The 27353-nt window shown below is 36.9% G+C and overlaps 1 protein-coding gene across 1 annotated transcript in view; it reads right to left on the reverse strand.

The window, feature by feature from the left end:
* LOC113228998 (uncharacterized peptidase C1-like protein F26E4.3) overlaps nt 1–27353 on the reverse strand; it is a 131292-nt gene that overhangs the window by 19746 nt on the left and 84193 nt on the right. Inside the window, exons 4-5 of the mRNA XM_026462466.1 lie at nt 18884–19053; nt 12–192 (exon numbers count right to left, since the gene is read on the reverse strand). Of these exons, the coding sequence (XP_026318251.1) occupies nt 12–192; nt 18884–19053 (351 nt within the window). The remainder of the gene's footprint in view (nt 1–11; nt 193–18883; nt 19054–27353) is intronic.

Genomic DNA, 27353 nt, shown 5'->3' on the forward strand with positions numbered 1-27353 from the left:
ATGACACTCACCTGTCCGAAGCGATACTAGCAATAGCAACTGCCCAATCGGAGCCGCACCAACCCTGGTCTACAATGGGGGATATAAAGTCAGGCCACCGTTGTCTCGCGTCGAATTCATCAGGGTATGCGATGTTCTTATGATATTGCACTGGATTCATTCTTTGTGTCATTTTGTCCAATGGAAGCGTACCTGAAACAAGATAAACCAAAAAATTGTCAGCGGTTCTTATCAGACGACGTCGTCGTCCGGTCCGCGCTTAAAAGTGTCCGATCTAAAAGGGTACTAAATCGCAAAAACATCAAAAGCATCAATCGCGCGTCGCGTCAGTCGTCGATTGGTCGACCAACAGCGCGCTAGTCAATCATGCTACGGTATAATAAAAACTTGTAAAAAAATAAAATGAAAACGAAGGATGGTGTATCGATCATATTTTCATTACGTAGTACATATATTGTGTAATCATAGTTATGTCACGAGTGTTATTTTGCACAATAGTGCTGTACAGCATTTTATTCATATTTACATTAATCATAAATAGAAATTACAGAAGTAATCAAATAGTAGCAAAACTGTCCTTTTCCTACACATTGCATGCACAAAAGGCAGAAACAGCTACGGGTCTCTTACGTGATTTTTTATATGTCATCAAGTACATAACCAGAAATAGAGGCGAAATGAGTACCATCCGTCACTGGCAACTGATCAGGTAAATGGGCCTTATATCACTTTTAAATATCAACTCTCGTTTGCTTTGAAATCACAAATTACAAAACTCAAATAGCACACCGCCAACAACTGACCTGTGTGTACGTCTCCGTATATTCCAAAAATATTCAGTATTTATTATAATAAAGATAATTTTTTTTTTCTGCGGGTAGGTGTAAGAAAGTAAACATCATCTGAATCACCTAAAGTTTTAATAAATTATTATAAATATTTATACTGTATTTTCATACAAAGTTCTTATGGAATATTAAACATTAACATTCAATACCTGCCGGTGTGTGTTATCCTGAAGATATCTCAACTACTACATTATTAAATCACCATTGTTACTTCAAGTCACTACACTCTCACTAAAGATGGACGCCATGCAGGAATCTATAGCCAAACTCCAGCAATTGTTTACCGAGAAGATGGATGCATATCAAGGTGAACTTCAGGCAGTATCCCCATCAGCCAATATTAACACTCTGAAGTCTGATTTCGCAGCATTTCGGTCATTCATTTTGACTGCGCTTCAAACTTTGCAACAGCAGGTTGCTTTACTTAATCGTCAAGTTGATAATATGGAGATGCGCAGTCGAAGAAAAATGTTACTGTGTCATGGCTTGCCAGAGTTGAGGGACGAGGACACTGCAGCTGTTGTAGCAAGTACCATCATTAGTCAGTTGAAGATTACAGATTTCTCTGTCAAGTGTATCAGCAGATGTAACCGTATGGGGCGTGCGTCTAATGATAACAAGCCGAGGCCAGTGCTATTAAAACTGCGTGACATCGAGATGCGAGACAAGATATGGTTTGCCAAGACCGCACTCAAGGGATCAAAGATTACTCTTTCAGAGTTCTTAACGAAGCCGAGGCATGATGTTTTTATGGCGGCCCGTGACACATTTGGTGTGAACAAATGTTTTACACAACAAGGTGTTGTTATCGTGATCGGTGCCGACGGGAAGCGCGTGCGCATCACTTCCATGGATGACTTGAGGAGCATCCCTGCGTCTGCGAGGTTGAAACCCGTGACCGCCAAGGTACCTATTGTCACGGATTCTTCCAAGCCTGTGGTAACGACAAAGGGAAGACGTGCTTGTGCCACTAGTAAAAAGTGACGTTACTGTCGTACTTTTCTTTGTCTCATTTTCATATATCTTTTACGCGTCTAATCTTGTGGAATCTGTTCGGGTAGGACTGGATAATATATTATGTTCACCCTCACAAAATATTTTCTTTGATTTTTGTTTATTGTGACTGTCAGTTTTCTTTTTTTGTTTTGTTGTATAGTATGTAAAATTTATAATGGCTATGGCATAAAGTCACGATTGACTTTGACAGGTCCACTTTAATAAATTAATTGCGTTCCGCTTCACGCACTAATTTAACTGTTGGTTGTTTTTACAATTATTATTATTAATTTTTTTTTTTTTTTGGGGCCTGTCATTTCAGTAATATTTAGTTAGATAAGATTAGTATGTACAGTTCCGTGCCCTTGCAGATCCACCTCTATAAATGTAATGTTGTTATATTAATGTTCTTTCCCAGAACACTACAACCGGCGGGTGGAGATAGTATCTGTTACAGTTACCAGTCGATCTATTTGTGTTGTTTAGGTTTGTATATATACATATATTATATTAGTACATAGTTTTTATATTATAATTATATATATTTTTATATTTATTTAGATATGTCAGATGGAATTGATAGTGATAATGAACTTTACTTTTCTCTGTCATCTCTTAGTAGCAACAGCAGCAATAACAGTTTTGATAGTCTTCCTTCTCTTTCAGACACACTTGAGTCTTTGTTTTCTGACGTTCCCAAAAATTTTAACGTTATTCATATTAATGCCCAAAGTATTCCGGCTCATTATCCTGATATACTGGCGTCGTTTGATCTTAACAATATACATGCGGTACTGATTTCCGAGTCTTGGTTGAAACCATGTTTGCCTTCTTCCTCTTATGCTTTACCTGGATTCCGTCTTATACGAAATGATCGTGTTGGCTCCGTTGGTGGTGGGGTAGCTATTTACTTAAAAGCTCACATTCCTTTCGCCATTATTAGCACCTCATCACAACCACCGTCACCCAATGCAGGCGAGCATCTGTTGGTTGAGGTCACTCTCGTTCACACCAAAATCCTTCTTGGAGTTTATTATAGCCCATCATTGCGTGTTGACTACTTTACCTCACTAGAAAAACTGTTAAGTGACTTTGTTCCCTCTTATAGACACTCCATTATTTTGGGAGACTTTAATACTTGTCTCATTAAAAATGATCACCGTACGTCCTCACTTAAATCAGTTATTAATTCAAGCAACATGCACATCCTTTCACTTGGTGCTACTCATCATTTTCCCAATTGTACTCCTTCTCTTTTAGATTTATTAATAGTATCTTCACCGCAGCATGTTGCAAAACACGGCCAATGTTCGGCTGATGCATTTTCTTATCACGACCTCATTTATTTGTCTTATAAAATTCGTCCTCCTAAAGCTAAACCCAAAGTCATACTCCAGCGCAATTTTAGTGGTATGGATCGTGAGATTTTTCTTAAAGATGCACGTGCTATTGATTGGTCTCCAGTGATTGATGCGCAGACTGTGGATGAGCAGGTTGAAATTTTTAACACATGCATTAACCAATTGTATGACAAGCATGCGCCTTTTCGATCCATAAAATTAAAACACCTTCCGGCAGCATGGCTTACCGACGACATAAAATTGGTAATTAACAAAAAGGTAGCTGCTAAAACTAAATATAAATGTCGCCCAAGTAACTATAATAAAGAAACCTATACCAAAATCCGTAATCGCTGCAATATGATGTGTAGAGATGCTTTACGTCGCCATATCTACAAATCCGTAGAGAACGAGGATCCAACGAAGGTTTGGAAATTTCTCAAGACTCTTGGGATTGGTAAATCCAAAGACAGTGCCATTCCTAACAGTGTTAATATCGATTCTCTCAATGTACATTTCTCCTCTTCTCCTAGTATTAATAACATTAATAAAATTAAAACTTTAAAACAACTCTCGGCCTTACCAATCCCTGACCACTCTCCATTCATTCTTGATAAATTTTCGGAATGTGACGTAAACAAGTGTATTTTGTCAATCACCTCGAATGCTGTTGGTTGTGACAGTATAAGTCGCAATATGCTAGTGCCGATCCTTGATATCATTCTTCCAGTTTTAACTTTCCTCTTCAATAGCTCTATTTACAATGCCGCATTTCCTTCAATCTGGAAGGATGCTCAAATAATACCTTTGCCTAAAGTAAGTAATCCCAAAACATGTAACGAATATCGTCCTATATCCATCCTTCCTTTCCTTTCAAAGGTTTTGGAGCGTCTCATCCATAACCAACTAAGCAAGTTCCTTTCCCGTCACAATCTGTTTAATCCTCTCCAATCTGGTTTCCGTCCCGGCCATAGCACAGTCACGACTTTGGTGAAAGTCACCGATGATATTCGTTTTGGAATGGAGAATGGTCAATTAACTGTGCTAACACTATTGGACTTTAGCAACGCATTTAACACAGTTGATTTCGATGTACTTCTCGCCCTGTTGCACTCAATGAACATATCTCCAACTATGATTGACTGGTTTCGCAGTTATTTGTACGATCGCAGGCAACGAGTTCGATATGACGAGAAATTCTCCTCATGGTGTAACACGACAGCTGGCGTTCCTCAAGGCGGCATTTTATCTCCTCTTCTGTTTGCCATATTTATAAACACCATTTCTCATAGCCTATCTTGTTTCTACCACCTATATGCCGACGATCTGCAAATATACTGTCAGGAACCGCCATCGAGGTTAACTGAAGCTATAACGACCACAAACCAAAACTTGTTCCGTATTAAGGAGTGGAGTGAGGCATTTGGACTTTCAGTTAATCCTGTCAAAACTCAGGTGATGATAGTAGGAAGCTCCAGATTACTGTCTAAAGTTGACTTGAGCGCACTTCCTAAAGTAAATTTTGATGGTTTTGACATTCCTTTTAGTTTTACGGTAAAAAATTTGGGAATACTCATGGACAGTTCTCTGCTTTGGGGTCCACAGCTACAAGCCGTTAGTCGTAAATTGTATGCGTCAGCTGCATCGTTAAGGCGGCTACGCAACTTCTTACCCACTGCTACTAAAATTGCGCTAGCACAATCTTTGTTGCTTCCTGTCCTCGATTATGCCGACGCCAGTTACCTTGATCTCTCGGAAGACCAGCTAGATAAACTTGAGCGTCTTCAAAATTTTTGTATTCGATTCATTTATGGTTTGCGTAAACATGATCACGTTTCTCATTATCGTTCTAAGCTCAAGTGGCTTCCTATTCGCCTGCGCCGGAATACTCATATACTATCCCTTCTTTACAACATTTTGTTCAACCCCACATTCCCACACTACCTTAAGGATAGATTTAGTTTCCGACACTGCTCGAATAGTCACTCATTACGGTCTTCAGAAAATCTTAGTCTCAAAATGCCATTGCACTCCACTTCCTTTTATGATTCCTCTTTCTCTACACACGCTGTTCGTCTCTGGAACTCCCTCCCAGCTACAATTAGACAAGCGCAGTCATTAAACATATTTAAGAATCAAATTAACTCATTTTATCTTTCACAAGGACAATAAACTGCTGCTAGGCTGCTTCTACATATATCTTTAAAATATGTAAATATTGTGTATGTAGGAATAAAATGTTATGTAATTGTATGTTATTATATATTATACATATGTGTATGTGTATATGTATGTATGTGTATATATATATATATATTTAAATATTATATATATATATATATATATATATATATATATGTATATATATATATATGTATTTATTATATTGTATACGTGTGTATATTTAGAAGTATAATATGTTGTTTAATAAATTCTATATGTCTGTGTAATTATTTTTATCTAGCACCCCCGCTTTTATTCATGTACAATCTCTCTCCATCCTAAGGTTGTCTGGAAGAAATCGCTGTAAGCGATAAGACCGCCAATTGTTACCCGAATAATGTGTTTAGTTTTGTCCTGTATACTGTAATCTGTATATTGTAATGTGGTGCTAACAATAAAGAATTTTCTATCTATCTATCTTTATCAATGGGGGCTGTTCCATTCGGTGGTGTGGAAAAAACAGCAAAACATTCAATTAAAAAACAAACGGAAACACATTTCATCTGTAATTAAATATTAAATTTGTATAGGAAATGAAACTACTTTCCCGGATTTAAATCGCGTATATTTGTTTTTTCTTTACAGGTCCCATAGTCACGGTTAACTGAGGTGGTACAGTCTTCAATCAGTTATGTCTAATATTAATGCAAACCACCCTATTTTTTCACTATTAGTTAGAATAGTTATTAATTAAATACCTTATTTTTAATTTTACAAAGAAAACATTCCAATTTACGCTACATATAGTGTTACAAATTATTTTATTGAATGAATTTTTATTAAGTTCAATTTATTATTAATTAATAATAGAAATTAGAATAACTAAAACATATTAATTAGTACTGCAGTCTTATGTCTGTTTGGGGTTTTTCATCAGAAGAAATACTGGATTCCAAACTGGTGGTACGGAGAAACCATCTTCCCTGTTGAAGTTACGATGTTTTTTAATTTCAATGGCCTCTCGCAGCATTCTGGGTAGATGACGGACGTCTTTTGCAAGGACCTGGGGTTTGTCAAACTTCATTGAATGTGTAGGTTTATCCATGACATGCTCGCAGACTGCAGACTTGTTTACGCGACGGTGTTTGACATCAGCTATTCTTTGACGCGGATACAAATACTTCGCTTCGTCGTGTCCAATATAAGAGAGACAGCACTCACAGTCAAGCTTGTAAACTCCTGCATTCTGTAAGGAGATGTTATGTCTTGATAGATGCACGCCTGAGGACTCTTCCGATCTTGTCTGTAACACCTCTCACGTAAGGTAAAATGGCAGATCTTCGCTTGACTGTTGGTGGTTTCACACGGGGCCTGCGGCATTGGCGTGAAATCTTCAACTTATTCGGAAGTAGGACTTGCTTTATATGCTGAAGTTCCCCTGCCAGATGATTACTGTCGCAGACACCATGTGCTCTCTGAAAGCTTATTCTGGGTTAAACTCTTTCAGATACCCAGGAGGCAAAGGCCAGTCGCAGCAGAGTTCCTTGTAAATAATTTCGTCCAGGGAAGTATTGCTACTTTACCTATTTCTGCTGACAGGCCGTAATGTGAGCATGATTGTAAATGAATATAGATCACAAAATCTTATTCGAGCTATATAAATAATGTTTTCATCTTATGTTAGGTACTGTAGTCTAGGCTCTACTCTATGAGTAGAATCACTGGCTGAATGTACAGTTTTGTAATTAGAATGTGTTTTGAAAAATGAAGTAAGAAAAGAATAGAGCATCTTGAGATAACGAAATATAACCCAACGCCGAAAGCATGTAAAAAAGTGCAATAAAGTATATTTTGAAGATTATTCCAGTTCAAATTCATAAAAGTACCTCTCGCTACGCAACCCAAGCTACGCCCCAGTTACAGTACATATATACATTTATTCGTGTCAAAGGGAATGATGTGGCAAATACTCCCTTTTTAGACACCTACAGCCATGAATTTACTAATACATTCAATTCAACCACTATAAGTTTAATTGTTTAAGAAAGCTTAGAAAAATAATAGAAATAGAAGAAGAAGAAGTAGTAGCAATGGCGCTCCTTGTGAAAGAGTTCATCCAAGGTAGTACTGCCACCTTTCCTATTTCTGCCGCCAAGCAATAATGTCAGCATTACTGTGTTCCGGTTTTGAAAGGTATAGGGTGCTGGTGAAATTATAGAAACATGGGACTTGTCACCTTAGCTCTGAGGGTAACGGGCGCAGTAGCAGTGCTTCTCAAATTAACTAGTCTCATGTGCCTGTAGTTCATAGTTTCCTAAAGTGATCCCTACCCAATGGGCGCTGAAGAGTCCTAGGGCGGTAAGCAATTGGGGGCGTTGATACTGTCCAAAGGGTGCTACCGCATTTAAAAGAATGATATAAGAAAAAATATTTTATGAAATTTGACCAACTTCTGTCGTCCCATACAATGAAATGATTCCTTCTTGAAATTGAGTCAACTCACGCTTGACCAAAAAGTTGACGATGCCAAAATAGTGTTCACAAAAAAAAGTTAGTGGTTCCTAAGATAGTTTCCTTATATCTTCTGTGGTTTCGGATTTCCCCATTATATCCCATTTATAAAAAACACTATAATATTTAAATTTTTATTGAATTGATATTCAATCATTTTTTATGTGAAATTACTCAACTAGTTTGTTATAATTATTAATTACAAAGATCGAACACCCAGAAAAAATTCCTTCAACGACATACTTATGAGAGATGACGATGAAGAAATACTTAAGATTTCTCATAGATGGCGCTACGGCTAAAAAGTCGTTGAAGAAACGTTCGTTCCGTGGCTTAGTTAGTAGTATAGCGTCTGGCACGGTAGAAGACGTCGGTTCGAATCCGGCCGGATCGAAGGAATTTTTTCTGAGTGTTCCATCTTTGTATTTAATAATTATGACATTCTTATATGTTAAGGTAAAATTTTCAATGAAGAAGGTAAACATCATGGTGTCGAAGAAGGTTCACAACCCTCGGGACACGTGGGAAGACCCCAACCCGCATTGCATTCCTCGCGTGAGAGGGGACCCGTGTCCAACGGTGGGACATATCAACGAGTTGATGATGATGAAAATTTTCAACAAAGATTTTTAATATATTCTGTATTACATCAATTTTGTTAACGAAAACACAGTAGTACAAAGAATCGCTAAAATGTTAACAATGCGTTTTACAAAGCGATAATTACACGTCTGCAGTTACACCTTTAACATGGTGGTTACTACAAAATAGTTAAACCAATTTCACGGTCAATTGCCTCTCGTTACTGAATACAATAAACCAGTTAAAAAAGTTTCTGTGAACTGTAGATAGACGTTGAAGTTAAATAAAAAAAGTTTAACTGTTCGTTCTTTGTGTTCTTTTTTTGTTGGTATGAGTAACTGCTGGTGACTTTTAAATGGCCAGAAGTAAAGTCAGAGGGATTTAAAAAAGGGATTCAAAATAAATTAAAATAGGTTTAAAAAAAAGAAGAAAAGTACGTTGCACAAGGTTATTTATAAGGGCATTGTTCCGAAGCCGCAATTTTCTGTGTCCATGCGCTATACTGTTCTGGCCGATTTATAAATAAATTTTAGTTTTTAAAGCTTGACTTAACAGTTAGTCATATTAATAAATGTTTATGTAACTTATTGAATGTTTTTATTGCCTTTTTCATAATATTTTATACAAAAATTATGCCTTTTGTTAAATTATCCTGATTTCGGTGGTAGTTGAATTCGGTGGATCAAATATGTCATTGACTGTTAAGAATCCAGTTGCCCAATTAATAGGATCTTATGTTAGTTTCAGTTTTTTCCTTCCTGCTCATTATTTTTCCTGAAATTAAGAAACAAAATCGACCACCGAGCTCAGAGAAATGCCCATAAACGACTAACAACCTCGCAGGACTACATTACTAACATCACAAACAACATGTTCTAAGTTTTTATTATACTATCTCTAGACATGTTTTTTATAGTACGGCCGCGCCGTGACAAACTGTAAAGTCACTTACAGTGTTTTGATTTAACAGTGCTCATATGATTTTTCTAGGCCTAATCTTATACCCTGACATTTCAACTTTGGAGGTACCTATTAGTGTTTTTTAATGATATACTAAAAACTAAAGTAAGTAAGTTTAAAAATTTAGATTTTTTTGACATAAACGGTACGCAGCAATATAGTCTTTTTAACCGACTTCAAAAAAGAAGGAGGTTCTCAATTCGACTGTATGTTTTTTTGTATGTATGTTACGCGATAACTCCGGTATTTGTGCACCGATTTTCATGATTCTTTTTTTGTTGGAAAGAGCAATTATTTTAATGGTTGATTTGGCTATTCTCTAATTCTAGGCGTTTTTTGGTTTGACAAATTACGCGCGCGAAATGCAGTACAGTGTTGCTGGGCGCCTGAGTTAGCGAAAACTCTCGGATCGCGCAAATGTCTAAGGAGCGGGGGTTTGCTAACATTTGTCGCGGCTCATATTTTAACAATAAAAAACTAAAACACTGTAAGGTTCAATACAGTGTTTTGTAATTTCATAACATCAAGAATCTTTCGGCTGTTAACGAGGGAAAAGTAATTTATTAGTTTCTCAATAGAAATAACTTACTTTCCAAAGTAAAATTATAATGGCTAGATAGATGACATTAATATCTAATGTAATGTATCTTTTTATGTTATTAATTTTACAAAAAACTGAATAATCCTTTTCATCACACTTGCGTAACTCAATTATAACGCCTCAAATATAAACCTCGGGGCCTTTCTCTTCCCATTACAGCCGTGGTCGGTAAGGAGTTCTTTTTTATATGTAACACGTCATACTTCCATAATTAGGTCAGGTTCATGTTCAAGCAAGGAGGTCACTTAATATCAAAATTAAAACATTCGCTTAAAATGTTATCTGAAAAGAAATTTAATTGCAATTCAGTCACATACTACTTAAATATTTATTATTAAGAATTTCTTATAATTGATTGTAATTATTTTCTGTATAAAAATTTAGCAAATTTTTTTACAATCCATCGTGTCTACAACATTTTAGTTCGAGTTGTATTATCTATGGAAGAATAGCTAGCTGGCAATCCTGGTAATAAAAAACCCGCAAATTCCATAATTGTCGTTTTGTGAACTATATTTATTCATACAAGAAACAAACATTGTATTTATTTCCTCGCAAATGTGATAAAAAACATAGTATGTATCACGGACGATAAAAAATACAAAACTCGAGTTTTTAAAGCCCTCAGCTTTCGGCTTCGGGCTTCTAATAGACCCTCGTTAAGTGGAGTAATTACTATTACGCAGCTTTTTCCAAAATGCTGTTTTTGATATTACAGTGGTTTAGTTTAACATAGTAGAGTAGGTGTAAGCTATAATAGTAAGTTCTAACGTGTAAGCATCGACATCGATATCGATGCGTGCAAGTGTCCTTCCCGCTGACACCCGCCCCCGTGTTTTCGCATCTGACTGGTATTTACGCTAGACATTGACCTACGATGACGCGCTTTCGTTTGTTACCGCACAGAGTTATTACCATTTTAAACGATATGTTTAAATATTTCTGTCTATACGAAAATAAACTCTAATGAATTGTTACAACAAACAAGTCATGGAACAAAACTTGTTGTTTGTAATTTTAGTAATCGTGCAGCTAGGTTTCTTTTATGATACCGAGAGTCGGGACGAACAAGTCGTGCGCCGGGTGGTAAGCGACACGCCTGCCCACAGCAGTTGCAATGCCACTCAAGAGCTTTAAATCGCAAAGCGGACACTGCCACTGCCCCCGTCACCTTGAGACATAAGTTGACAAGTCCTGTGTGCCTGTAATTTTACCAGTACCCTTACCCTTCAAAACCGGAACGCAGTAATGCTTACGTAATTGTTTGGTGGCAGGAATAGGTAAGGCGGCAGTACTTCCCTGGACGAACTCTTTCACACAGAACTCTACAACCACTAGCAATATATTTGACTTGAATTTTTTTTGCTTTAAGCTTTGTTTTTTTTAGTAGTAATTTCTTCCAGGCAAACTTGGGATAGAAATTTGGGATATGTATTAATATACTAAAAAAAAATCATATGCGTAGACAGAAATATCCATACAAATATTATTAATATACAACAATATATAAATAATAACATTATACTTATATACTTGAGGTATAAGTAATGAAGTATAGGAAATAAATGAAAGGATAATGGAGAAAAGACGAAACTTAGGAGTTGAGGAAGTGATCCTTAACACGTTGTTTGAAGGAAAAAATTGTTTGAAAATTGTAGGTTTCCTTGAAGACTGTACTGTCAAAAGCTAACAGCAGTTTTCAGAGGCAGTTTCAAGTTTGCGTTATCCAAGTGCTGGAATGTTCTATCCCCTCCTCTTTGTAACATCTCCAGTAGGAATGCTTTTAAGAGCAAGCTTAAAGCGTTTCTGATCAAAACATGTGCATTTAACACTTTCCGGCACTTATTTCTACATTTTTTTATACACGCTTTAATATGTATTGGTTATATTCATGGTAAAACAATCACATTTTTGTGATTATATTAGTTGCTTTATACGTATTTTCTTTCTCATATACATTATTTGTAAGTACTTACAAACACACAGACTTATATTACACAGTATTATTACATGTGTTCTTCCATGACCTCACATAGGGTCCTAACTAAAAATCAGTGGTGCGTTTGTCACCAATACTGAGCTTCTGACCCTTTAGGTACCGCGACTGGCACCAATGTTTAGTTAATTAATCTGTAGTTTAATCTGCTACTTGTATAATGAGTTAAATAAACTCAAACCAATAAAATTTATAAACTAAAATGGCTCACGATTTCTAACTAAAAGCCAGGCTACTAAGAGAGAAAGTACTAGCCTAAAAGTGAAAGCATCTGGTCGTTAGGATTAAGCTGGAAAACATTTCTCACTTTCGCTCGTTATTACAACGATAATGAGGCTCTTGTCTGTTTGTGAGTTGATAACCGATTAGAAAACAACTGTGACTAAATGGTTAACACTTTGAGCACTTGATCCTAATTCTCGGTAGGACCAATTTAGGAAATGAACATTTGTTTAAATTGGTTCCTGAGTGTTCTGAGTAATAGCCATCACCGGGGTTAACATCTCCACAGATTGTTTAATAGTCACTACGTAACAGATACATCACTCATACAAAATCAAAAATACCTGCTCAATAGTAACCTACTAAATCTGATTAATGACACCAGGAGGCCTACCACAACCTCTTAAAACAATATTACTATAACCTTACATTGACTTTTCGTACCATGACGCGGTTAAAGTAAGCTTATTATAATGTTAAAACTATGATGTTTTATTGGCAGCTTTGTGACTATTCATTCACTCAGTTCGTACTATGGCGCGACTTTAACATAAAGTAATATTGTTCTTATGTCAAATTTAGCAATTGTAAAATAGTTACTCGGACGCAGTGGAAACAGTATTATTTTCGAATTTATTGTCCAAGATTGATTTGTAATGATTAAAACTTATGTTGAATTTATTTATTTACATAAAACTCTTCAATTTTATGCTTATTTTTCAATTTAATAGTACATAGGAAATAATTTCTCGCTAAATAAAAATATGTGATGTTCATTTCGTAAAATTATAACAGCGACATCTATATGCTCCTTGGCGACACTAACAGTTGACACTAGACTATAATTCCGAATTCACAACGTAACTCAACATCAACACTTAGCTTGTTTTATTTGTTTTTCTTCATGAAAATGCGGCAAAATAATTGAAAACAACGTAATTTTAATAGATTTTATTATTACGTACTTTTCTTTTTTTAACAGGTAATACTCTCTGAATGTATATAATATTAAGTACTTAAACATTACACTACGATAAAACGATTGGGAACATCAAAAAAGGAAGAGATGGCATTGTATATTTCATATAGCGTTATTTCTTTCCTATTTTTAGTAAAGAATAGATAATATTGGGAAATCATTCGTTCTTTCAATAGCTTTAGCAATAATACACAAGCTTGGTTGACAAGTTTGTCATGGTACGAATATGAGTATTATAATAATAAGCTTACTTTATGCTTACATTGAAATAAGATTGTTTTTGGAAAGGTTATGGTAGGCCCCCAGGCGCTCACTACGAGGAAAAAAGCACCTAAGCAAGCGTTAAAAGAGGTGAAAATAACGTTGCCCGCCGTGTGCAGTCATGCGGAACCAAATACTGGGATTGTACAAGGATTGTAATGTAAATAACCGCTCACGCGATTCATGCGTCTCTGGAAGCATACCACACCTAGAGGTGCCGGTGACGATTTTATACCGATTTATCGGATATCGAAGTTATAACAGGTAAAAGAACTAATACTAATTGCTATTTCGGTAACTACTCTAGCAAACCATAAAGTTTTTAATGCCTGGGTCTGTCATTTAAAAAAAATAAACAACTTCAAAAATAAGTCACGACAATCGTGTGTGTTATTGTTTGGGCTGGTGATGTCGGTGTTTATTTACTGAAAACATACCGTAAGTTGCGTTTTTTTAAGTTTACCCTGAATATAAATGTTTATAAACTATACTTTAAGGAGTAATTTCTTGGTAAACATTAGAAGCACTCAAACGGAATATTATCATATTTACCCAAGTACACCAAAAATTTCATTAGTGCTTTTTAAGTGCAGGATTTGCGGTGTATTACTGCATTTTATTTGAGATGTTTTTGTTGTAGTACGGAGGGTATTTATTTAGCAATGCAGAATAATAATTTTATTTTTAAAAACAAACTTGTATGTAAACTGAATCCTTTTCTAATTTGCGATACCAAATAGCCGCCATTTTGCGGTAGGAGGAGCGCATCGCGTGAGCGGATAAAGACTTGTCTGAGCGCTTGCACTGTCGGCGATACACTCAGCGGTAGGCACTTTACGCGTAACATTGAGCGACTGACTGAACTCTGTCATTGCTCTTGAAGAACATTCATTGTACAGGGAATCAGAGATAGAGAATATTTATTTGTAAGCATACACGGTAAATACAGTTTACATATTCAGTAGCAGTAGACCTCCTTGTGAAAAAGTTTGTCCAGAGAAGTACTGCGACATTACCTATTTAACCCGCCTGTAATGTGAGAATTACTACGTTTCGGTTTATAAGGCTAAAGGTGCTGGTGAAATTATAGCACATGAGACTTGTTAACTTTATATCTCATTTGACGGGCGCAGTGTCCCTCAGATTTTCGCGATTTGAAGCTTTGAGTGGCACTGCAATTGTTGTTGAATCTGGTCTATGGTTATGGACAGGCGTATCGCTTACCACCAAGATTTGTTGGTCCCGTCGCTTGGTATTATAAAAAAAATAATAATTTAAAAGCTATGACTAAAAAGTCGTTGAAAAAACCAAATACAGAAGACACGACAAGAAGCACATAGAAAAATTCGTGAGATTGTCTCGCTATTAAGTTGTGTGAGGCAAAGTCCTAACAGCATTCTATAAGCAATAACAGGAAGGTATGATAGTCCTTTCCTGAAACTTACTCACTTGGTTAGAGCAAGTCAAGAACGTAACCCAATTTGTTATTTAATTAAGAAATTAATTTTGGTTGTACTGTTTTTCTTATAACCTTGTTCTAAGTTGTTTACTAATAATATGCTATGGATCAAGTATGGTTCAGGTTGTTTACACTAAGGGTATTTTTATGGTCCGAAATAATATTAATTATTATTATTAAGTATTAAAGGTTCACAACCCCTGGAAAACGTGTGAAATCGCCAACCCAGTAGTTTAGTAGCAGTAGACCTCCTTGTGAAAGAGTTCGTCCAGGGTAGTACTGCCTCCTTACCTATTTCTGCCGCCAAGCAGTAACCCTTTGACAGCATTACTGTGTTCTGGTTTTGAAGGGTAAGGGTGCTGGTGAAAATACAGTCAGTGCCACTCAGATCTTTGCGATTTTAATAGTTTATTATTATTATTATTAATTTCAATAGTTTTGTCTTTATAGAATGGGATGACGTACATTAAAATAATTCTTCCTTGAACATTGCACTTCACCGCGTTTAAAATGTAGTGTCTAAGTTTGCTGTGTAATAAAGAGGCAGTTTCGCATGTATATGTTGAATGTAAACAGTCTGCGTCTACAAATATTTCTGAGACAGGTAAAAATGGAACTTAATTGGCTAACACAGACTTTTCAAAGGTGACACTGCTTAAAGAAACCACAATGAAGACTATAAACATTATGTAAGAAATTAAACAATTTTTAACCGACTTAAAAAAAGGCGGAGGCCTTTAATTCGACGGTTTTTTTTTTGTATGTTAGGCGATTATATTTAATTTTGTGAACCGATCTTGACGATTCTTTTTTTGTTGAAAAGGAGCTACCTTAATATTGGTCCCGTTTCAATTTGAAGAAAATATTACATCTCTAAGGGTGGCAAACTAGAGGATGAATCCGGTTTTGCGCACTTTCCGGTAACCGACTTCAATAAAACTTGGCTTATAGATATAGTTCCACGAACGTTTGAGGGCGGTTTGTGTTCCTGTGTTTGTATTATGAAACTAATCCTTAGACTTGAGCATTTTGCAATTTATTAACAATCTATTGACCTGGTTCGGAAATAAATTATTACTATTATTATTAGATACCAATATATTGACATAGATATCTAGGTCACACGTATGTCAATATCAAAATGTAGCTATAGTCGTGCGCAAACACCTTGCGGCAAAAACAGTAGCTCTTGTATTCAACAAGCATAATAACAATCAGACCTACGTCTTGATCTAGATTTTGCACAGGACCTAGATTCTATTGATGCGTAATTCTCAAAGGTCATATTTACGCATTAACTATTAGTACAGTTGCTTTTGTATGCAAATGTGTATGTCATAGTCGTGTGCATTGGCAACTCATAACAAAGGTATTTTAAATTGTGACGATCCGATGATTAATCTGTCAAGACTCAGCGATTGATGCGAGACGTGACATAAAATATAATAGAAATTTAGACCGTAAAATAATGAAAGCGATCGATCTTAGTAACGAAAGAGATCGATCACCGTTACGAAAGAAATCGATAACAGTAACGAAAGCAATCGATCACCGTAACGAAAACAATCGAATAACATTAACGTTTTACGTTAAACCAACTGATTCTTAAAGCATCTATGTTATAATTAGTGATTGGAATAGGTAGAGCTTAATTCCTAAACTTCGGTAAACAGAGACAGAAAGCGGAGACTGTCTTACGACTACATTTGTTAGTCTCGGATTTTTTCGGGATTCGGGAAATCAATGTTCAGCAATGAAATTGGAGAGACCGATCAATTAAAAAATTGGAAATTTTTGCAATTAAATTATAATTTGTCTCTCAAAGTGTAACAAATCAAAGAGCAAATATTTTCATTAACCGTAAAATATTTGTGTGTAAGAATTAACTTTTTGAACATATGTGTACACATAATATGTTTGTACACGGTTACACAAAACAACCTCGCATGGTTATATTACTAACATCGTTAACAACAACTTTTGTTCCATGACTGTTTATGAAACTTTTCAAGTTTTTAATCGACTTCAAAAAAAGGAAGAGGTTTTCAATTCGACTGAAATTTTTTGTATGTATAGGTATTACGCAATAACTTGTGAACCAATTTTGATGATTCTTTTTTTTTTTTTGTTGGAAAGATCTCCAAAGAAAGATCTCTAGAGGCCTCAGTAGTGGTCCCATTTATATTTGACGAAAATATTCCACCTCTAAGGGTGGCAAACCAAGGGATGAATCCGGTTTCGCGCACTTTCCGGTAATCGATTTCAACAAAACTTGGCAAATAGATGTAATTCTACGATCTTTCGAGGTCGGTTTTTTTTAGTACTTTGTACTGAGATTAGTATTGTTGTATCATCTGACATTTTTTAGACATGTATTTTTAGCAACGCCTCCCGTATACTGTCATTCATAAAAATATAAGTTGTTATTTATGATGATAGTAATATATTTCTGCGATGTTGTAGTGTAGTTTTAATTTTCTTACTGGCAATGAACATTTGAAAGTATTGTTTTATAATTATTGATACAAAGATCGAACACTCAGAAAAAACACTCAGAAAAAATTTCTTCGATCCGGTCGGATTCGAATTCGTTGGAAGACCAAGTACAAAGATACGACGCAAGCAATTAGAAAAATTCGTGAGGGCCGTTGGTTCGTTCCGTGGCTTAGTTGGTATAGCGTCTGGCACGGTATGCAAGAAGACGTCGGTTCGAATCCGACCGGATCGAAGGAATTTTTTCTGAGTGTTCGATCTTTGTATTAATAATTATAACAAACTAGTGGAGTAATTTCACAAAAAATAATTGAATATCAATTCAATAAAAATTTAATTAGTATTGTTTTATTTATAGAACGATGTTACGAGTATGTCACTACAATAAAAAAATCTCACAAGTAAATACTATATTTATTATTTACTAGATTTTACAACAGCTTGTATACACAGTCAGTTCTTGTAGCTGTAGAGCTCCTTGAGAAAGAATTTGTCCAGGGAAGTACTGCCACCTTTTACCTATTTCTGCCGCCAAGCGGTAATATGCGCATTACTGTGTTCTTGTGTGTGAAATTACAGTTACATGGAACTTGTCAACTTATGTCCTAGGGTGACGGGCACAGTGGCAGTGTCCCTCACATTTTTGCGATTTAAAGTTCTGAGTAGCGCTGCAACTGTTATGGACAGGCGTTTCGCTTAACATCAGGCGCATTAATGTTTGTTCTTGCACTTGATATTGAAATTATGTTTATTTTAAGTTCTTTTATTTCGCGACACACACGTCTGTCACTCATCTCGGCTCAGGGCTCATTGAAAACCAGCGCCACCGTTAATTATGGCTGTGGCTTATATTGGAAGTCCTTTTGCGTAAGCCACAACCACACATATGATAGTACAAAATTTGTAGCCGTTATATTTTGTTTTTTGCTTATTGTCTGATTTCGTGTTGTTTTTTTTACTGTATTCTTTATTTCGTTTATTAATTCTTTTTATTTTCTTTTGTTTGTCTGTGTTATCAATTTTTTTTTGGTATCTATGTGTTGTGGCATTGCAATAAATATCTATTCTATTCTATTCCATTCAATTCGAAATAAAAAAAAACATTAAAAATTACCCTGTACACATAAATATAAATATAATAAATATTAGACAACGCTACATACTTTGCTCTGATCCCAAAGTAGCTAAAGCACTTGTGCTATAGAAATCGGAAACAAGGACAGTACCACAAACACCCCGATCCGAGACAACATAGAAAAGTTAGTTTCTACACTGACCCGGCCGGGGAGCGAACCCGGGACGTCTATGGCGACACCATGAAAACCGGTGTGCAAGCCACTCGACCACGGAGGCCATCAAAATTGCTGTAATATTAAAGGTTGCCCCGAAACGGCTTTTTACATGGAGTCCACCCTTGAGCAAGGTGATCTATAAGTAATAACTTGACCCGGTAAAGATGGCGCAACACTTACCCAGCTGGTAAATAAGTCCATCTTTCAGTTTCTTGTCGCTGTACTGCGTGTAGTTATCTGCTCTCCAGCCGTGTCCGCCTCGGTTGATTCCTAGGATCACCTCGTCGGACATAAGACATAAGTCGTTGTCACAGTACCAGTCAGGGATTCCCGAGTCGTCTCTGCATACACTGTGGACAAAAGGTAAATACATTAATAACCTTACATAAAAAATAATTGAATATCAATTCAATAAAAATTTAAATACAATGAACAGCGACATCTCTAGCCAGGGCTGGTAGCTGTAAAAGTGTCTAACTAGGTGACGAAATACTTAAGATTTCTCATAGATGGCGCTACGACTAAAAGTCGTTGAAAAAACCAAATACAAAGACACGACAACAAAGACATAGAAAAATTCGTGAGGTCCGCTGGTTCGTTCCGTGGCTTAGTTGGTATAGCGTCTGACACGGTATGCTAGAAGACGTCGTTTCGAATCCGGCCGGATCGATGGATTTTTTCTGAGTGTCCGATCTTTGTATTAATAATTAATTATAAATACATTAATCATTTCTCACAGACTAACACCTACTATCACTAACAACTTGTAAGTCTAACTTTAACTAACTTCTCGCAAGTTAGGGCGCGTGCCCATTATACGACACTTTAAACGGCACGACGGAGATAGTCGTGCAGTTTAAGTGTCGTGACTTGTATATTTAAATGAAGTTGTTCACACATATAGAACGACACGGTTAACTGTCGTTCCCGACTTTTTTGATGCTACGACGGCAAACTGTCGGGACAATGGGAAGAGTGACTGTCGTTTGACGATAGATAAAACGTCACGACAGATAATCGCAGCTTCAAACGATTCCGTCGTGCAAACGATAAGGCGGCTGCCGTGAACCGATAAATTGTCGTCACGATCTAGTGGGAACAGCTAGACACGACAGCCATTCAACGATAAAATAAACTTGACGTCACAGTCACGACAGATAGTCGAGATTGTGTCGTCGTCCAACGATAAATAAAACGTTACAACATAATGGGAACGCGCCCGAACATAATGCGAGTACTGCGAGGTCAAATTTCAAAGCCGGGAGTGCTGCTCATGTTTTTTCTTTCAAAAACCACAAAATAATTTGGATGTATATAATAACGGGCTTTACACAGACACTCTATCGCACGTGATAAAGCAATCGTGCACGATTGAGCTCACGTGTAAAGACGTTGGATGGAAAAGGGGAAGACTGCGCGATCGCCTCTCCAACAAGCGATAGTTTCACGCGCTCTATCCTGCGCTATTATCCTTCACAAGGACGCTCTTTCCGTTGTAACAAAAACGAACACGAGCAATTGCGCGCGAGCAGGTTTTCCCGCGCGCAATCTTGTACGTTCCCGACCACGAGCGATAGAGTGACTGTGTAAAGAGGGCTAATGTGAGAGACAAAACCAACACAATTACACACAAATTCCGGTAGACTTACGGGGTTGATTTCGCCTTTGTATGGAGGACTGTGAACGTGTTGACCAAATACACAGATCCGCAACAAGCGTATAGAGAAATTCGTAAGATCTGCTGGTTCGATCCGCAGCTCAGTTGGCAGAGCGATAGAGCGAGAAAGAACAGTCATTCGAGTCCAGTCGGGTCGAAGGAATTTTTCTTTGTGTTTGTGCGAATAAAACAAAATATTGTAGATAAATAAATTTTGCTCAAACATGCTTGGAAATGATTGCATTATTTTCCAACGTTTGTTATCTATGGACCGTGCGTCTTCTTCCCGGCCAAGGCCTGCAAAGTAAATATGAAAATCCATTCATCCAGCTTTTATATAGTACGTAAACAAGTACGTAATGGATACAAATTCAACCACATCATCAGAGACTACTAAAAGTGCCTGGAAAAACAATAAAATTTTTTTAGCAATGGTCCTAACATGTCAAATATTACTTTTAAATAATATTTTATTATTTTTTCTATTATACATTTGCATCTTTTTAGTCTTTTATTATTTCCTCACATTGTTTGAGAAAAGCACTTTACATGCCTCGGCAGGAACGGAAATTGCTTGACTCGTATTATTAATGCCCTGAACCCTCTCCTTCAAGGAGACACACGCCCAGCAATGGGACGTATAATGAATTGCTGATGATTATAATGATGATTTTTAATTTATTTACGTCCTCTTCTGTAGAAACCTGTGACGAGCAGTGGGATAATATACAGACGGCAGCACATTAAGCTACCCATTGACGGATCTTGGTCCGTTGAAATAGAGGCACTATTCGAACAAAATTGGATAATAATAATATAATATCGCACACACTCCTAGACAATCACAATATAACACCCAAACTCACGAGAGAAGTAAATAAATGTAGGCCGTACAAATATTTCTCCCGGCTCGGGAATCGAACCCGCCATATCTGCGTGGTAGACTAGCATGGTACGTTCGGCCACGAAGGCAGTAATATAGCTTGATGTGCTGTTGACTGTACCTAAAACACATATCAAAAGTGTCCAGGGAACAAGCACGTTTTTGCCAATTACTGACAACCATTGTCAACAACAAACAGTCAAGAACAGCTACTTTGTAACATATGAAACGCAGCTCGGAAATTTGCATAGAAAAGGCGATGGGTGGTACAATGTTTGTTATAATACTACAGTAGTCATACACGAGTGTAGTATGATTGGAAGTATGACAAACATGCTAGTGGGCGGGCACACCACTACTGTACGGTCTTATGATCTAATTGAGATAAGTCGGTCAAAGTCATAGCGAATGATGTTATCTATATAACTTTGAATATTTTCTTAAGAAATATTATACACCAAAAATGGATTATGTTTCGTGAACGATGATGTGTGAAAGAGAACGCTGAATGATGACGTCACAACGTCACTCACACGACTTATCAGATTTCGCTAAAGTCGAAGAAGATAAAAAACACTGAACACAATCATCCATTCAGAAAGAGAGTAGGTCCTGTCGTAGTGGTCCCATTTAAATTTGAAAGAAATATTCCTCCTTATAAGGGTGACAAATCAGGGGATGAATCCTATTTATTGGATTTCACCCACTTTTCGTTAACCAATTTCAATAGAACTTGGCAAATAGATATAATTCCACTAAATTGTAAGGACGTTTTATTTTATTAAAAGGTTATTACGTTATTTAAACTGAACATGAAAAGGTATAATAAAAAGTGCAAATAGGTCTCCTCCTCGCATCCAGCGGATTCTCGCAAATATTTTTACTAGTTCTTGAAACATACTTAAAACTTTAATTCTCAGAAGCATATAAACAGATAATTTTTATCACCGACGCCATATTTACTTAATTGATAATGAAATCCCGAACGACCGTTGCCACCGCTATAATTTGGGCAAAACCAGTCAACTGTATGTGGCAAAAGCGATATTGTAGTTCTGGAGATGTAGAATTCTTTAATACTTTTTTATGAAACCAAGTGACGGTATCAGTTGGAATGGGCCGCCTTCGAAAACCTAGAGGACGACTTTAAGTCTAAAATCCCTCAAAGCCTGAAAACTAAAGTTTTTCAACCAACGCGTCCTGCCCATATTCATTTACGGCGCCGAGACATGGTCGCTTAAAAAATAATATATGCACAAAATCAGAGTGGCTCAAAGGGCAATGGAGCGCACCATGCTTGGAAGTTCCCTCGTTGACCGTATACCGTAGAGATACGACAGCGAATAAAAGTCATAGACGTCGGTATGCAGATGGAGATATGCAGGTGGGACGCCGACCGATGGACCAAGGCGGGCACTGATTGGTACCTGGTAGAAGCGGCACGTTCTCAAGGCTGACCACCTGCTAGATGGTCGAATGATATCGTCGGGGTGGCCGAAAGACTAATGATAAGATTCGCACAGGACCAATTGAGCTGGTTTGCAAAAGAGGCCTAGGTGTGATAAGCGAAACGCCTGTTCATAGCAGTTGTAGTACCCCGCCCAGAGCTTTGAGGGGCACTGCGCTCGTCACGCGGACAAGTCCCATGTACCTGTAATTTCACCGCCACACTTATCGTTCAAAACCGGAACAGAATAATGATCATATTACTGCTTAGTGGCAGAAATAGATAAACTGGCAGCATTTCCACGGACGAACTCTTTCACCCTTGTGAAAGAAGTTCTACTGCTACTAAATGTATATACAGATTCTACAAGTAAAATTATCATTACTTATTACAAGTTTTAAGTTTAGAATTGCATAATGAAAACTATGGTAGGTATAAACATTGGTACGGCTTCAGGAGGATACAGTGAGTGCGATTTGTTAAAAAACAGTGACAACACCAGTTATCGAGATGAAGGTAAACAGACCCTAAGTGAGGTCACGGAACAACATACGCAAGCATACTTACTTAAATGACTTTTAATAAGATTCTGAATGTTGAAGGAGGTCCTTTGTTTCCCAAATTGGTTCTTGTTTGGGTATATTTTGTGTCACCAGGGTTCACTGCTTTGTTTTATTCTATTATAATACAAAAAATCCTCAGTTGAGATCATGGGATTGGTGGGATTTCCTAGCACACCAATATTATTTCTGATTATTTTTGTCACTGTTAATTTGACATTTTATTTCTGAATCGATTAACGGTGTTAATTCTATTTCCCCGTATATTCACCGTGAATGTTACACTAAAAAAATAATTTACTTAAAGAAGAATATTTTTGACACAGAGTTCGTCCAGAGAAGTACTGTCACCTTACTTATTTCTGCCGCCACGCTGTAATGTGAACATTACTGCGCACCGGTTTGGAAGGGTGCTGATGAAATTACAGGCACATGGGACTTGTCAAATTGTGTCCCAGGGTGGCTGGCGAACTGGCACTGCTATGAACAGGCTTGATACTTAACACCTGACACACGACTTGTTCGTCCAGTCACTTGGTATGATAAAAAAATATTATTAATAATATCTGATTCCTCTTCTTTGGAGGCGATATTCGAACAATGCAGTTTTTGACTAAAAAAAGCCGTGATGAAGACATGAAAATAATTCTCAAGACACAGGAGACGGAGCTACGTGAATTTGATTATCTAGTATCTACATCAACGTCACCTGTAGCATCAATCTCAATTCTCAATTAGTGTAGCCAGATAAGTACATTCAGACTTTGACTGACCAAAATCGTGTTGGAGGACAGTAAAGAGTTGCCAAAATAGTTCTCCGGATTTCAAGATCGTGACTTGCTCAGGTATGACGAAAATGTCAATAACAGAAGTTAATGAGGAGCCAAAGGATATGATATTGCTACGTTTATGTAGGTTATGCTGCAATACAATCTTTAAAGTCGATATAAAACTGTACGGTGTACAACAAGGCTTGGTTTTAATGCCCATTCAAACTTGAAAGCTTGACGTCACTTAGCAACTACACAACACGAGATCCGGCGAGTATTGACAGAGCAATTCAATGTCAATCGTCACTTGAACTTCAAATCAATCGATAATGTTCTCTATTACCTGTTCTTCTTTGTTGAGAATTACGTCATTTTCATGTACCTAAATAAATAGCATGAGGTAGTCACAGTTTAGGAAAACGTATTCACCAGCATTTATGACAACTGTGTTCTTTGCTGAAGATATTTTCTTGGACTTTGAAAAAAAAAAATTTAGGTCTTTGATCTAAACTCTCATATTGTTGAGGCGACCAGTGTTCATGAATGGAACACAAAAATAGTTATGCTGCCAGTATTTGGATTTCCTTTGATATATCCGGAAATTTTAGTACAGAGATTTTAGTAGAGCTTCTTGTGAGTTTGTACAAGGAAGTACTGCCACCTTACCTATTTCTGTCACCTAGCAGTAATGTAAGCATTACTACGTTTCGGTTTCGACTTTTGGTCAAATTATAGGCTTATGGGACTTGTCAACTTATGTCTGAAGGTGACAGGCGCAGTGGCAGTGTCCCTCAAAACTTTGCGATTTAAAGCTCGGAATGGCTTGTATTAGTGCTGTTCATACTTCTTTGATATTGTTTATTACTATTGTTACTTTATTGGCATTGTTACATTATTTTATTTGACATTGTTTATTTAAGAAATTAATTCTAATTATATACATTGTTTAACTGCAATCTAATTTTAATATTTGCATGCCAGTATAGTACCTGGCGCAACATGATTTCATGACACTTTGTACAATATCTTGTGTATCGTGTTGGCCTGCGAATAAATATTATTGCTATTTCCTACGAATTGAAGATAATTATAGATTAGAACTAACTACAAAATGCTTGTCTTCCTTCTGTAAAAGACGAAGAAACAGACGCAACGTTCTTCATCTTGTGTGTTCTATTAACGCTCACGTGATGCGCAATGACATTGGATCCATAGATCTCAGTTGATTTACACTTGTAACGTTCAATCTCTTTGATGCACATGCCTTTATATTGCTATGGCATCTGTTTTATACTATCTGACGTCAGAGACACTATTTTGTACGATTGTTGCTTATTTGTGGTTTCTGAGTTCATTTATTTTCATAATTGTAGAAGTTTCTTTTTAGAGCTTACTGATTTGGTTTTAAACAAAATATAATAATAACGCACACACTCAACATAGCACTAGGGAAACCTTGAGTCGCGGGTGCCATACAGGACACATATATAGACAACCACAAATTACACCCAAACTCAAGAGAGAAACAAATATGGCCCATATAAATATTCTTCCGACCCGGGAATAGAACTTGGGACCTCTGTGTGACACTCCGGCATGGTGACCGTTCGGCCATGAAGGCAGTTAATCATGGTAGTATAATGGTATATTTAAGGCAACATTTTCGTTATCATTTGCCTTGAGAAAGATAAAACGTTTCTCCAAGATGTCTAAACCTATAATCCACTATTTGTTTCCGAGTAGAAAAGCGTATAGAAAAGTTTTAAGCAAACTTTACATTTAACTTGTGAGTCGGAAAATCCATTTTCGTATGACTTCCTTATTGCATCACTAGTGAATGACGTTTTGAAAACATTTTTAAGCCAACTTGATCTTTAATTACATTACATAAATACAAATTTCAACTAAAAAGCTGATATCCCTTTACACTTGTCTGTGGAATGCGCTTTCAGAACCAAAAGGTCGACTAGGAGATTAGGTACCTTAGAACACTTAGGTGCAAGTGAGGCAGTGGATTTGAGAACTTTATTCATAGAGCATTTGATAAAGACTGAACCCGCAAACTAAGGCTATCAAGTCGCATGTAGTTTCATAAACCTTTCGCTGCATAAAGGTGGTTTTCCACCGGCTAGACAAGACGAGAACTAAAATGTCGCCGGCCTATTCCCTTGATTTGAAATTAATAGTTCGCGTGAGCTCGCGCTGTGGTTGTGGATACAGTTCAGAATAGTGAATACGATTCGGTGCTGTTCAGTTCATCTAGCTATAAATACGAAGCTATAAGACATCTCGCGCGACCACGCGTAAGCCATCGCAATCCGATTTCCGTTGCAGAGTTAAATTAACTCATTGTTGGCAGCAATACGGCTCAATATTTCATCCACAAATATTTCAATTGTCGTCTCGCCCCTCCTCGTCAACCTAGACGATATCGACTGAAAATGTGTTAGAAGAGAATTGAAATTTTGCCTTACAAATTTCAATCCTCGTCTCGCTTCGTCGCGTCTCGCCTCGTCGCGTCTCGCCTCGCCAGTGGAAAAGCACTTTGAAACTAGACTATCAGTAGATTTATTCCGCACCCAATTCCGACTAAAAACAATGCTTTTTAGAGTACCAAGTCCAAACTAAACCTACATTGGTACTAATGACTGCATCGCATGCCCACAATGATATGGCCTATTTTATGGCCCAGCCTTGATGCATTCATAACATATATATTATTGCTGACTATGACATCAAGTTGACGTAACTCTATTATGTTACTCATTTTATTTTAACTTAGATGGTAAGGTACCATGGTATTACCATATTTCTTGAAGCTGACAATGGTGGCCCTGGTATTGACTTTTGATCCCATACGTTCATGTGGTCAACAGTTAAGAATCAGTAAAATATTATATAATGTTTTTTTTATTATACCAAGTAACGGGATGAACAAGTCGTGCACCTGGTGGTAAGCGACGCGTCTGCTCCAGTATTCTTCAGAGCTTTAAATCACAAAGATCTGATGGGCATTGTTACTACGCCCGGCACCCTGAGACATAAGTTTACAAATCCCATGTGCATATAATTTCATCAACATAAGCCCTTCAAAACCGGGGTTTGTAGCATCTGAACCCGTAGCTACATTTGTAGCTACCAGTAGAGTTTGTCACGTTAATGGTGCGTTATTGATAGAAAGTACGCTCGATACACGTGAATTTATTGTAGAAGTATAATAGGGCAAAGATGAAGGAAGAAAGAAAGGAAGAGTGGGTAAAGTAAAGGCTGTAACTAACACAGGTAAGTATAAAAACAGGTACAATAATGTAAAAACACTAAAAAAGGGCCTAT

Source organism: Hyposmocoma kahamanoa, unplaced genomic scaffold (genome assembly GCF_003589595.1).
Source record: "Hyposmocoma kahamanoa isolate Upper Pololo Valley unplaced genomic scaffold, ASM358959v1 270, whole genome shotgun sequence".
NCBI lineage: Eukaryota > Metazoa > Arthropoda > Insecta > Lepidoptera > Cosmopterigidae > Hyposmocoma > Hyposmocoma kahamanoa.